The 14,651-nt window shown below is 29.6% G+C and overlaps 1 protein-coding gene across 1 annotated transcript; it reads right to left on the bottom strand.

The window, feature by feature from the left end:
- Window positions 1–807: 807 nt before the first annotated feature.
- LOC108904634 (thyrostimulin alpha-2 subunit) lies at window positions 808–7,018 on the bottom strand. Its single transcript, XM_018707268.1, has 2 exons — window positions 6,910–7,018; window positions 808–1,067 (listed from the first exon to the last, which is right to left on the bottom strand). Exons 1-2 carry the CDS (start codon window positions 7,016–7,018, stop codon window positions 808–810), a joined length of 369 nt encoding a protein of 122 aa, XP_018562784.1.
- Window positions 7,019–14,651: the final 7,633 nt, after the last annotated feature.

The following is a 14,651-nucleotide window of genomic DNA, read 5'->3' as shown; positions in this document are numbered from 1 at the left end:
TGTGATTTGTATATTATGTGGATAAAGTCAGACAACAATAACTAATATCTGTATGAAATATACACTGATAAAAATTGTGGAAATTCACATAGGCGTTTTACATATTTGTAATTGTATGATGTAATTTTACATTACTTACTGTGGCGTCAAAATAACCAAATCTAGTGTGTAATTTTATATAAAATTTTTATGAGTGTAGTTGACACTTTCTATTCTAACGGTGATATTGAAAATAAGCGGCTAATACATTTGTAAAAATTTGAAATATTTTTTAAAATTATTAATATCGCTTTAAAAATATGCAAATTATTTAAATATTTGTTTGATTTTATTGTAGAAAAAGCGGTACTACTGACAAGTTTTGGAAATTAAATATCTTATACTTTTCCACTTACCTTAATTATTAAAATTACACTTATACATATCCAAAAGTTCCGGTACGGCAGAAAAACTTCGTCACCGTCGGATAGCCAGGGAAAAATCCTGACACTTTTGTCTGAAACATTTCGCAAAATGCTTTCTTCGAAAGTTTTTCTGCCGTACCGGGACTTTTGGATAACCCTGTATTTATAAGGAAGACTTTCCTGAAAAAATAGTATATAGTATTTTCAAAACTAAAAGCAAAAAAAAATAGATGAAAGGAAATGAAACTGCACAATTCTAAGAAAGAAAATTTAATGAAGGTAGTTTACAATCAGTCAGTCAGTCAGTATAATATATACAATAATTATATATTTAAAATGTACATAACATTTACAGTTGCCTTAGGATACACTTAAACTTGTATTAAATGCGTTCTATACAACTCTAATCCTTTTTGCAGTGGTAACATGAGCAAGTAACGGCGGATTTAAAGGTCAGAGTCCGAATTCCGTCTACGCATAAAACTTTGACTTCCGCAGGTTCGGTTTCCATGATGTTGCAACACTGTCCGATAGAGGTAACGGGTTGGCTGGGGGTGGTTTTGGGGCTAGATGGTACGGCCCAGCTTTCGCAGTAGCCCCTGCATGCGTTGGTTGTCATGTAGAATTCCACACAGTTGGGGATGCTGATCTTTCTCGTATGACCTGCAAGATAAATATAAGCGTCCAATTTATAAATTCTTAGGCTAATGAGACTGGCATTTTGCCAGAAAATGCATAAGAAATCTAGACACATCTGTGTCTTAGGCTTAAAGTAAGTTTAAAATACACTTTAACCAACTTGGAACCACTCCATATTTATCCATTAATGTCAATCATTTCTGTGGTACAGGGTGTTTTTGTCGACTGAAATTGTAATGCGCCATCTATTTCAAACACACGGTACTGTTAAAGATGAAATAGGAAACCCTAAGGGCAAATCTATATACTCTTATGTTAACAACATTTAGTTTAAGATTGCATCTCTTTAAGTTTAAATGCCAATAAAATTATTTTTCCAAAATTCATATAGTTATTTTCGATGCTATATCGCGAAATGCTACTTTTCCATTTGAGAATGCAAAATAATTTTGCAATCGAGTATCAAACAAATTTTTTCGAAGTTAAAAAATTATTAAAAATGTGACGAAAAAAATGTTGACATTTAAAATGAATTTATTTGAGAGAGCATATGTCAGCTACAATTTTATTATCAAATATTCTTTGATTACCTGTTAAACTGATTAATATTAAATTCGTTATAAATTATTGATATAATTTATTATTTCGTTAATAATAACAAATACCTAAACTGGTGAACTGATTCTATCATCTACTTACTCGTATATCTAATTTCACTGATTTTCGTAGTTGGATATAAGTCTGTTACATCCTGGATGTACGTTTTGTAGACAAAAAACTGATATTTTGACAATATCATGCAAAAATCAACTTTTATGGCACTTTTCGAAAATATATTTTTTTAATAAATTGATTCTGGATTTCCAAATTCTGTTGCATTCTCCAAAAATTTTGATTATCCAATGCAAAAACAGCATTTTGCAATCTAATATCAAAGTAGTCATATTGTGTATCTCTAATGACATAATTATGACGTGCTGTATATGGAATCTTATAAATATCTTTTTTCATTACGTGAGGGGTTTATTTTCCTCAGCAACTTTTATTAAAAAACTGTTTCCATATATTTTTTAAATACACATAACATTGTGTCATAAAGATCCTTGTGGTTTCGTATTTACTTTTTTCATTTTCCTGTACTGGTAAACTAATCTTAAGTTCTGGATCGCCCTGTATATAGTTGGAAAAAAATTAATACAAATATGCTATTCCATTGGGCCGAATTAGAAACCTAATATCCTACGAAAAATTCCAGAGCCGGACTAGGGTTTTTTAAACGTTATCTTCAGTATATCATCTTCTGACATCGAAAAGGGTGATTGGCCAATGGATATGATAATGCCATAATATTTGATGGTGAGCTTCGTGGTTGTTTCTTATTATTTACAAGTAAAAATGTCATAGGCTAATATTTTTTAAATGTTTCATAAACTTTGTCAAATTTGAAACATTCTGAATTTTATACAAAATAAATTACAAAAGCATCTTGCAATAAAAAGAAATAATAAAGGAGCAAATAGAAAATATCCTTTTACTTTTTTTATATCAAAAGTTGACATTCGGTGAGTTAAGAGGTATTAGAGCAATAAATTTTTGCCCGAAGGTAATACGGTTCGTCGAGCGACGACGCTTGTGTTGCATTTGATTAAACCACAACCATTCTCATGCAAATAAGAAATTCTAACTAAAGATTAACATATCATCAACATGTCTAAAAAAAGCATTCCAAACATTTGCAACTTATGTAGTGATATTAAGTTTAAAGTGTTAAAAGTTCGGGGTCATATCTGGACCTTTTTAATAATAAAATAGACTCCTGATTGCACCAAAGGAGTACTATATTCGTACAAAAACATTTTATCTAGGTACTTTCTACATATACAGCGGTTGCACTGTTATAGCGGATTACAATTTCAGTCAGAGCCTTGTATCTCAGAAAAACATTAAAACAGTGTTCAAAACTTAGCTTAATGTGCCATTTCTTACACTGAAGTTTATTACTTTAAACGTGACACATTTTGTATATTTGGGGTGAGTTTTAAAAATTGATTGGTTATTTTTTTCAACAATAAATTTTCTACAGTTAAATCTGACAGCTTCTTATTTTTTATAGAAGATAAGCAGCTTGCAAACGTACTTATTACATGATATTTATTGAGAACCATTAATTTGTATTAGAAGTGAAGAAAAAATAAAGTACGTATAATGTTCTAAAAAGTTTCCTTGGAGATTAATTGAAAAAGTATATTATACTAAATTAACCATAGACTTTTTATGCATTCAATTTTTACAAGGCACGCCTTTCCTCACATTAGATATAAGATATATGCAGTCAAGTAGAAATTAATTTTGGAAATTAGTATTTGTTAAAAATAAAATACATCTATTTAATAGACCTAAGTTCTTAGCAGCAAAAGATTAGTAGTAGCATTTTTTTTAGTTTTAGGTATTAACATTTTTTCAAATGTCGCCAGTACTAAAACTAAACAATTCTTCGCTTATAGACTTCGACATGATTTATTTAGTAGTAAAGACAAACGAAGCATATTTTTCAGAATTATTAAATCAAACAAAGGTTGTTAACAACAGTAAGAATTTAAAAATGAAAATGTATTCAAGTGACATTTTCCAGTTCAGTCATATTTACCGGCGCATTCGCCATTTAATAAAATTGTCTTCTAAAAACAGAGTTTTTAAAGTTATTGATATTACGAATAAAGAAGAATAAAGCAAATGAATGACTTACGACGATGATTTTGAAAATGATGAAGAATTACAATCTCAATCAAATACCAAAGCTGGGTTGAAATATAGTTCCCTTATATAATATAATTGAATGTCAGTTAATAATAATTATTTATTCATAATAATAATCGTGTTACCAATTATCATGTCAGAATTTGTTTAAAGCAATGTATTGATGTCTGGCATCTCCTATTCGTTATTCTACATTTTTAATAATAATTATTTTTTTTTATTTTTCTAATATGTACAAAAACGTACATATTATTTTTCTTCTTTAATAATTTTGTATTGAAAGCTATTAATCAGTATCAAAATTGTATATTGTTGCAGTCAATCATTTTGAATATATTGTCCGTAATTTCTTATTATTATGATTAAATTTGCTTAATATATGTAGAACAATGTAGGTTTATGAGAAAAGAGATCTGTAGACAGTAATTTGTTTATCTCTGCAGAATATATCCATTTTTTGCAATACGAACCGTAAATTATATGTAGATGCTATATACACAATTATGTTTAAAAAATTTATTACATTTCATTAAGTGGGAAAACTTATGAAATTGAATTAATGTAAGGAGTTTTAATTAAAAAATTCTATGATGAATAGCATATGTACAAATTTTAGGAAATGTCATCATATAGCAATTACAAACCGTACGATATTTGTTGAGATAGAATTCCCAGAAGACCCCTGCGGAATAACCCATTCAACATTCGAGCTAGGAAAACATTAGCGGAAAATTTCAAGGCACCCCCCTGTCGCGGTAAATTGTTACAGTATTTCCAGAATTGTATTGGCTTATTCATTTCTAGGAATTCTATCTCAACAAATATCGTTCGGACTGTAGTAGAAACAAAAATCAAATTATAACACGATTCCAAGGTGATCTTAGATCGTCATATTAATAATATTTCTACAAAAACTAAGAATTTGTTTGGAGTTGGAGAGAAGAATGTATATGTTGAAATCTAAGTTCTAAATGATGTGAATTACATTATCAGTATTAAAACATTGTTCCACATGCAAAGACATAAGATTTTTTTCTCGAATTACTTTAGACTCAAAAGCCCTAGTGAACCAAGCCCCTCAGATTTCGAGGTTCTAAATACTTCAGATGATTTTTCACGTAAACTGACAAACTTGGATTAGAATTAAATAAAGATATAGGCGAGATATAACTTACAAACTCTTATTTCGAACTTATTAGTTCTCCTCAGTATGTCATAGGTAAGGCGATCGATAAATGGTAGTAGTAACAAAAATAATAATAGTGGATGCTCACTACCTAGGTACAAAGCAAAATTTAGAGGTTGGTGCTAAGTAACTGTGACAATTAAGATCATTCGTCGCTACCATCACTTATGACATACCTACCGATGAGAACCAACCGACCTATGCCTGGTGATCCTAATAGACCGGGAGATACTCGTAGAAGTTCAACGACGTTTTTCTCGTTCATGAATTTTAGGGTACTGAAAGATACATTAGAGACAAGTAAGATTATGGAAAAAACCGATGTGCCCGCCAGGACACCTATGTGAAAATTTAATTTTCTTTTTCCGCAGCTTTTCCAAGGCCCTATTTTCTTTAGTCCTTAGTAGGACTTATGCCTATGTTTTTTATGAGATTTTCGAATATAATAATGCCATATTTCTAATTGGCATTAATGAGAAATTGGTAAACAAATAAAGATGTTTTTCACATTTACTTACAAAGTTTTCCATTTTTAGGTCCCTTGCGACACTTATGGCAAAAAAAAATTGTGATAAAATCGATACTTCTCTTCAACTTATGAACATGGCATAAGTGAGAAATACGTCGCTGTACACATTATTTTTTTGAAAATTAAAATTGAATTTTCACAAAGGTGTCCCGCAGCCCATCTTTTAAATTTAGTTTATTGTACTTGTCTCTCGGTTACCTTTCAGTACTCTCAGAGGCATAAACGAGAAAGACGTCAGTCTAATATCTCCCGGTCTATAACTAACGAATACAATTAGTTATTTACTAGATATTGTGATTGTAAATCAATGATGGACGGGACTTTAGTCCGCAGAGTACTTGTTTTGTGCAATATCACAGAGATAGCTATTAATTAATTTTGAAATTTGCTTTTAGGAACTCCTAGACTGGTGTCGAAGATCATTTATCAATCGATAATTTTAGGAAATTATTTAGACTTGATTTGAATTAGTTTAATACTTTTTAACGTCAAAGTAAAATTTATCAAGCTTTCTCTTAAAAACGAAGTATTTGGTCATAGAACCATCTCATCTGTACAATTTTGTTGATGTAATATTAGAATATCTTGTATAGTTTTAGTTCGCAGGATGATTGTTTCCTGCAATATCATTAGTTAAAAAATAAGTAGTAGGTACTTTATATTTAGTCCAAATTTCATCAAAAATTCTCTGAAGTATTTGCAGATATGTTATATTTTTTCAAAAATATATCACAAAAACCACTGATTTTAGATACATTGTTCGTAAGAAATATTCGAATATATAAACTTAAAAAGCTCCGTCTATTTTCTATTATTTTTTAAAGCACTTGTTTCCCAATCGAGAATTGGCACTGACAAAATGTATGAGTCAAATAATTTCCGGTTTCACAGTTCACACCTTTGCCAGATAAAACTAATATATTCCAGTATCGTTATCAATACTTAGCTTAATGGGCATTTTAAATTTCCAACGGCAGATATTAATGGCATAACAGGAAGGCAATAATTTATTGAATGCGTTTCTTCCCCACTTTTGATAATTTATGATTACTGCTGTGCAACTGTTCTGATAAAATTTTTAAAACAAGGATCTTTATACTTCAATAAAATTTATATTCGGACAACAGCGGTTTTGACTGTCACATCTTTCCTGTGAAATTTGTGTTTTTTTGTACTAATTATGATAGTTAATGACCGGTTGAAAAATATTAGAAATGTATTCATCTGAGAGCATGGTATGTTATATACTGTTCTTACACCTTAACCATTTCTAATTCTTCACATAAATTTAAAAATTTCTTATTTCATCATATTGTAAAGCAACATGTTTTAGAAAAAGTCCACTTACTTAATATTTTCTAACTAATAAGCTATGTACGAAACATGTAACTTACCTACTTTGTGGCATCCAGGAGCATACCAAGCATCTTTGGCGTTTACCGATGTAACCAAAAAAGCATTTGAAAAGGAAACCACAATAACTAAAAACCAAAAAGCCAGCATTCTGAAAAAATGTTATTTATTAATGTTTGCCATATTGACTTGGTATATGCGAACATACACCATATTGATTTTTTTTAGACGTTAATCTCCAATCTTTTGTAAAATAATGAATAATGATAATATTACGATAGCAGGAAGTTTGGAATGAATATACCTTATTAGAAAACTTAATTAAATTTGTTCTTAAGCATCAAAGTTTCATTTTGTAAAATACCCCCAAATTGAACCATAGTTTTCAATAATAAAAGTAAAAAAAAATAAAAATAAAACGAAATAACATAAAAACATAATAAAAAGTAGAAGAAATTACATTACGAAAAAAAAATAATCAATAACAAAAACTATATACATTAAATTACAATTAATTAAGAAATTTAAGACGTAGTGCATAAAATATGTAATATGTTTTTATAAATATCAAAGTTCTAGCTTCAGTGCTACTAAATAAGTAAACAATGTTTCATTAAAGAAAAAGCAAAATGCCCAACTTGTGAGTAATCTATTTATCTCACTGGCTATAGTAATTTGTTTTTCTTCATAGCCAATTATACCTACAAGGTGTTTCCTATCGTTATGTTCAAATCTTATGAGCTTCAAGTGAAGACTATAATACACAAAAGTGGTAGATCGATCTTTATTTGAAATCTGTAATTATGAATAAATAAATAAATTCAGTTTTGTAAAAAAAAGCAAAAATGTGTTGCCGCATTGGGGATAAACTTTTGCACTCAGTATACACATAAGGATCGACTTACGACTTTTTTTTGTTTTTTTTTTTCGGTTACAACTAAGATCTTAAAATTTGTACATAATGATACGTGACACCCTATACAGGGTGTTTGTAAATAAGTGCGAAATATTTTAGGGGTGGTCGCCGAAGTTATTTTGTGAAAAAAATTAATTAATTATTTCAATGAGTTTTAAAGATATTGATTCGAAATCCGATGGTTGTATTTTATTTAGAAATATTGACAGCATCCTACTAGATAATGTATCAATAGAAATTAAAAATACACAACTTGCAATAAAATAGGTATGTTTTATTTTTTTTCCTCAAAAACGGTGCATCCTACGAAAAAAATTGAAAGACCAATTTAATTCAGAATTAATGGTGGATTTCTAAAAGAAAATCAAAACGGGAAAAAATCAGTGGCGTACCATTTTTTTATTAAAAGAAGGTTGTGGCATTCTCACATGAACGTCACTGGTGCAAATAGAAATATTCGGATCACCTCAAAAAAATGCACATTTATCTCTCCAAAGCGTTTTTCAAATTTCGAGTCAATATTTTAAAACTGAAATAATTAATAAAAATAAATAAAAATTAAAATTTAAACACTGTATCTCGGAAACGTAGCATATTTTGACCTACGTTTATATGAACTTTTTTTCACAAAATAATTCCGGCAACCACCCCCTAAAATATTTCGCACTTATTTACAAACACCCTATATATAACAATGGCAACAAATTATGTTTAGTCGCATTTGTTTAGTTAAAAGACACTATAAGTATCTTTTTTATTATTTGGGAAAAATATATCTTTTTTGAAATATATATAACAAACTATATTTATAAATAAAAAAAATTTATTATAAAAAAATAAATACACCTCTGAATTGTACGCAAAAAAATGTTATACGATGAAGCATCAATATTTCAGAAAAAAAAAGTTAATAGGGATCGCTGCAGCAGAAAATATCTAAATTTTTATTTTTCAGGTAGTAAATAAGTATCTACAAAAAAAAAATATATAAACAGTCTGTTTTAACTTGAAGTTTTTCTCTCAAAAAAATACACCATACAGTGTAAATGTAAACGAAACTTTGATTTAAATTATTACAAAGTGAAAAATATAAACTGAAATTTAACTTTTTAATAAATGACAAAAGAGGTAAAGGTGCCTTCGATAAAAGGGTATATTGTTTTCTTTTTAATTTGTGAAAAAAAATCCATAAACATTAAAAATGCAAAATATTACTCGCAATTTTGAAGTAAATCATAATTTATTTTGAACGATAGTTAATACGAAAATAAAATAGCCAGTTATTTTATTATTATTAATAAATAACAATCTAAACAAATATCTATTCTCATTCTCATTAACTTTTCTCACTACTATTTTCATTCTTTAAAACTGGTTTTCTTCGATATTGCGACTTCTACAGCAGTCGCGCAACTATTCACAAATTTTACCGCGTTCTGCAGAACCGAAGTTCAGTGTCGATCAAGTCGTAAAAAAGCCATAATAAAACTTTCAAACTTCACAGAACAATGCGTAATCGAAATTTCTGAATTCGAATAATTAAACTTTCTACTCACCTGGCTGTCGAATCTCCTATGTTGATGCTGTAACCGGCACAGCGCAACTTCAAATGAGGGGTTGGAAACAACGTTATAATGCTTTCTATCTTTTTCTCTAACATTTTACCCCCACTTTTAACTCTTTATACACCCCCGTAATAACTCTGTATCCCGCACTTTGTTTTCCTAGAAACATTGCAGGCGTTTAATTTTTCCTTTATGGCCATCGTCCTGTGCAATTATCGGCTGATCCTGCTGCCGTTTTGCATGTATTAAGGGAAATGAGGCATGGGGTAGTTAGAAATCCTGGATAGGAACAGTTTGAATACATTATGCAGGCAGGTACACATTGGAATATTCATGAAAACTTTTAATATGCACTTGATATAAATAGAAATGGGCCAAACATGATGAAGATTTAAAATCCCATTTGTATGCAAAATGGTGTATTATTTGCTTTTTATTATCTTTTTACACGGTCTTCAGTTTAGTACATATTTTTCATGCACTGGTTTATTAGAGAATACATATTAATAACATATTTACTTACCGTTGAATTATTCAAGTTTATTCAAATTAAACCTTATAATAAAACCTTATTAAAAAATTTCTCATCAAAAATATTACAGGATAACAATAAAAAGGGTCTTTCGAAAGTTCATAGTTTATCCTTATTGTATGTAAGTTAAAAATTTGTGGGTAAGTAGGTGTAAACCAAAACAATTAGCCAAACTTTAATTTATATCACAAATTAATAAGAAACGTAAAATATGTGCCCGAGAACAATTCGTATTCGAGATATATGTAAGATTCGCAAAATGAATGAAGAGGTTTGGTTTGTTTCAAGTTGAAAAAACAATTCAAGAAAACTATGTGTATAATACTATATTATTATTATATTACGATAAAACTTGATGTGGCATTTAGCAATACCTATACATGACATGACATTTTGTCATTTACCTCGAAAATAGTACATTCCAACCTTTTACAAGTCCATCATAATAGTCAGTCCTATTTGAAATACCTGAGAACTTAAAGGAATAGCTTAGGTGTTTTTTTGTAATTTAAAAAATAGGAAAGTTTTTAAACTGTAACACCCCGTATATATTGTATTTGTTATTTAATTAATTTAAGTGAAAAAACAGATGAGGTAAAATTTTAAATACATTAACAAAATCTCTACTAATTAGATGTTTTTGTTAAATATTTGTTTTACCTCATATTTAAAAAATAGTAATCACGACTGTTTTTCAAATGTGGATAATTTTTTCTTGTAACAAACAATATTTCACGTATTATTGGTATCCTAATATAACAATTACCTATAATATACAATATTAACTAGTAGAAAGTTTAACTCAATTATTATATAGCAAAATATAACTTTATATAAAAGGCTGAGTTACAGTATAACTTTGGAAAAAGGGTTTTAGTAAACTCTTTATTATAACCCTAAGAAGTAATATAGACTTATATACAGTATATAACTATTTAATATAAATAATATCTATTTTTTTCTCCGTGTGTTTTTTTCATTCCTAAATATTGTTCACAATTCATTCATTCGCTCATAACACACACCATCAAAATTAAACTTTTTTTTGAAAGCAGAAACTTGAATATATATTTCCGAAGGATTTAGGTGCGCTGAATCCGAGAATTGCTCTATCACGTCAGGTTTTTGAGATATCCTAAAACCTAACCTAAAAGTGCAAAAAAAACTGTTTTTCGTCATATTTGAGGTTATGTAGTAATGCCATCTATTCTTTTTCAAAAAACTAATACATTGAATCTAAAAGTACAAGGCTCCCTCGTTCGAATGCCGTTGAGTTTGCTCAAATATCTTTTTTTTTTCGTTGAGATATCACATGTTGAAATTTTTAAGCTTCTCAATTTCTTAATATGCGAAAATCTACTAAGGATTCCTTAGACATCAAGCAGTCGATTGCAATTCAGAAACTTCATACCCATACGGTTTGTGGATTTGGAGTTAGTGGGCTTGGGGTTTGTAAGCGTGGAGTTTGTAGGTTCGGGTTTTGTGGGATTGGGGTTTGTGGGTTTAGGGATTGTGGGTTTGGGGTTTGTGGGTTTGTGAATTTGGAGTTTGTGAGTTTGAGTTAAAAAAAAAGATATTTTGAGCAAACTCAACGGCATTCGAAAGAGGGAGCCTTGTACTTTTAAATTATATGTATTTTTTTTAAAGAATAGATGGCATTACTACATAAACTCAAATATGACGAAAAACAGTGTTTTTGCACTTTTAGGATAGGATATCTCAAAAACCTGACGTGATAGAGCAATGCTGCGGCCAGATTCGAATTCAGCGCACCAAAATCCTTCGGGAATGTATATTAATGTGTCTGCTTCTTGACCCTTGTTGACCTGTGTAATTTTTAATTGTCATTTTGTTTTATAACGTGTAAAATTGAAAAGTTGGCAAGTTTCTTATTAATTTCCACAAAAAAAATCTTAATATTTTTTAATTTATAGTGACTAATAACTGGACATTGGAAACTTTGTGGCGACAATCAAATAAATAAACAGTAGTAATCTGTATTTTGCTAGTAAGCGGCAATAAGCGTTGTAGTAGCAGAAATAGGCTAAATATGTGTTCAAGCCGTGTGCCACTCTATGCTCACAATAGACTACTGATTGCCATAAAAACACTCGACCAAGTAAAGCGTCAAACTTACACACGCACAAACGACAGTGAAAGGTACGGCCAGGGCAGGCATTATAGGGTGCCGCTAGATACGTATCGAATAAATTGATCGATGCGAAGCTTCAGATTACAGTCAGATATGTTATTGTACAATGACGCGGATGGTGGGAATACTAAAATGTGAAGTAGTTGATGCTTCGCCATCATTAGTAAAAATAGCATATATTAAAAACTTCGACTATTTTAGATATGCACCTGTGACCTCGGTAAATGTTAACCATCATTTTCGTTTCTGAAATGGGTATTTAACGATCCCCGGAGACAATTAACCGTGGAATACTTAGGACAACTGTTAACTATTTTCTAGGATCATTTTCCTTATGAGTAAGAAATTATAATTTTGTTAACTGGTACTTTTTATTACGTACTACGCCCATATTTTTTATGGTCAGTTCCATGTGAACCGTTGAGTGCAGAAAAATAGACACTACCCCTTTTTGTTTTATACTAAATATTATGCAAATACTTACAAATATTCTTATAATGTAAAGAGAGCAGTTATATGAAGGCAACGGTTGTGTCACTTTGTGTTTGAATAAAATTACATAAAAAAGAACCCAGCCAACCCTGTACCACATTACAGCCGCCTTAACATTTCCGATCTCTACTAACAGTTATATGTAGTAAGTAGTGCAGACGTACCTAGTAAAAATTCAATAACTATTTAGCTTTGAAACAAACGCCCTGCGGTGTGACAATTAATTTAGTTTGATATTTTTCATACAGGGTGTTCCGTTCATGTTTTAAAAAAAACTTGTGTGCAAGTTCCTCATGGGAAAATAGTGGGGGTAGTTCATATGACGTGTTTTTCCTAGACGCCCTATTTTCGAGATGCCGTGTGTTGAAGTTATTACTTTCCAAATGATTTTCCTTAATTATCTTTAAATCGGCTAAAGAAAAAAATGTACACGAATGAACATCAACTGGACATTGAGAGAGAAACCGTTTGCACATTATTCTTAATGCACAGTTGATGTTTACTCGTGTACAAATTTTGACATTTTTATCTTTAGCTGATTTAAAGATAATTAAGGAAAACCATTTGGAAAGTAAAAACTTGAACACACTGTATCTCGAAAACAGGGCGTCTAAGAAGAAGAAACTTGCAGGTAAATTTTGAAACATGAAAACGGGACACCCTGTATAGTGGTACTGCTGATCAGTAGATAGTCAGTCAAAACTTTGTTTTAGATATTACTATTATTGTTGTTTTATCACTTTATCTCGTAACTCAATTGTGCTTTGCATAATTTTGAGTTTAGATGTTACTGATGACTTGAAGAAAACCAATTATATCCTTATATTTTTATTTAACCTCTTATGAAAATAAGGAACTAAACATAATTTATATTCATTGAAACAAATAGTGCGAGACGGGCTCGTACCTAAAAAAGAAATTTGAAACGATCATTGTATATGCATATTTTTTCTTATTTTGAGGAACTCTATCAACAGATAAAATGTGTTCTTCGTAATTCAAGAGACTCATATATAATTGAGATGTTTGGAAATACCTATTCCTCTAGAACTTGTAAGTTTCGTTTTCTTCGTAAAGAAATTCTTTTGTTTGAAATTCATGATTTTCTTCTTTTCTAGGCAAATATTTAGTACAAATTCAAATTTAATGAATCTGAGTTGAATACCATTGGAATGAAGAATATTTTTACGATGAGCAAACTTAATTAAACGAGTGGGATGGGAATGCAATTCTTCTGCTTACTGTGCCTATACGTTCTCATTCATTTACAGAAACAAGCAAAAACATTGTACATGACTGTTGTGAGTGGTATAATTGTATTGTATCTTCTATTAGTTCTATTATTTTTATGAGTTAGCTAAAGTAGTATGTCAAAGCAGTATGTCAATCATGAGTTGTACAGGGCCGACAAATTTCTACAATTTTAATAACAACCGAGAAATATATACCTATAGATATTTGTTATAAACATGTGCAATATTTTGAATAATTCCTAGACATTTTCTTTTTATTATTCTTATATTATAAGAAAATAAAGATTATTGATGCAAACATAACATTTTCATTGATTATATTAAAGGGCAGGAAGGAACAACTATTTTAAAAAATAAAGAGTATCATAAAAGTTGTATAAGTTTAGATGCTTACCTATCTAAAACTGTTACTGATTTATAGTTTTTAAATACGCATATAAAAGTGACACTAAATGAGAAAATATCAAGCGCTTTTCACTGATGAGCAAAACGGAAATAAATATACCAAATTTTTTTATTTGATCTTATTCTACGTAGATATTTCATTTCTGTAAAGCTTTTTAAGATACAATTCTTAGATCTGTTTTCAATAATTGTACTTAGTACTTAGGTACCTATCTATTTTATTATCAAAAATTATTAACAAATATTTTTCAAATATTTCTTCATACTAAGCTAAATAAAAAAAAAAGATAATTTTATAATTTTGATAATTAATGATTTACAAAAATACAAACAAAAATATTTTTGAGGGATTTTAGAAGTAAATATGAAAGTAGAAACCATAATAAAAACTTAAGACATAAAAAATATAATCAAAAGATGGCGCGTATTTAAACAACATGTAAATTTGGTTGCCTACTGTGACGCCTT

This window comes from Anoplophora glabripennis, unplaced genomic scaffold, assembly GCF_000390285.2.
Source record: "Anoplophora glabripennis isolate ALB-LARVAE unplaced genomic scaffold, Agla_2.0 scaffold96, whole genome shotgun sequence".
Taxonomy (NCBI): Eukaryota; Metazoa; Arthropoda; class Insecta; order Coleoptera; family Cerambycidae; genus Anoplophora; species Anoplophora glabripennis.
Note: the sequence above shows the minus strand (reverse complement) of the source record. Positions and strands in the feature narration are given on the sequence as shown.

Excerpts from the sequence above, each read along its gene's own strand:
- LOC108904634 (XM_018707268.1), bottom strand. The coding sequence starts at position 7,018 with ATGCTGGCTTTTTGGTTTTTAGTTATTGTGGTTTCCTTTTCAAATGCT. Across the intron at positions 1,068-6,909 it reads TCCTGGATGCCACAAAGTAG|GTCATACGAGAAAGATCAGC; the intron begins GTAAGTTACATG and ends TTTATCTTGCAG.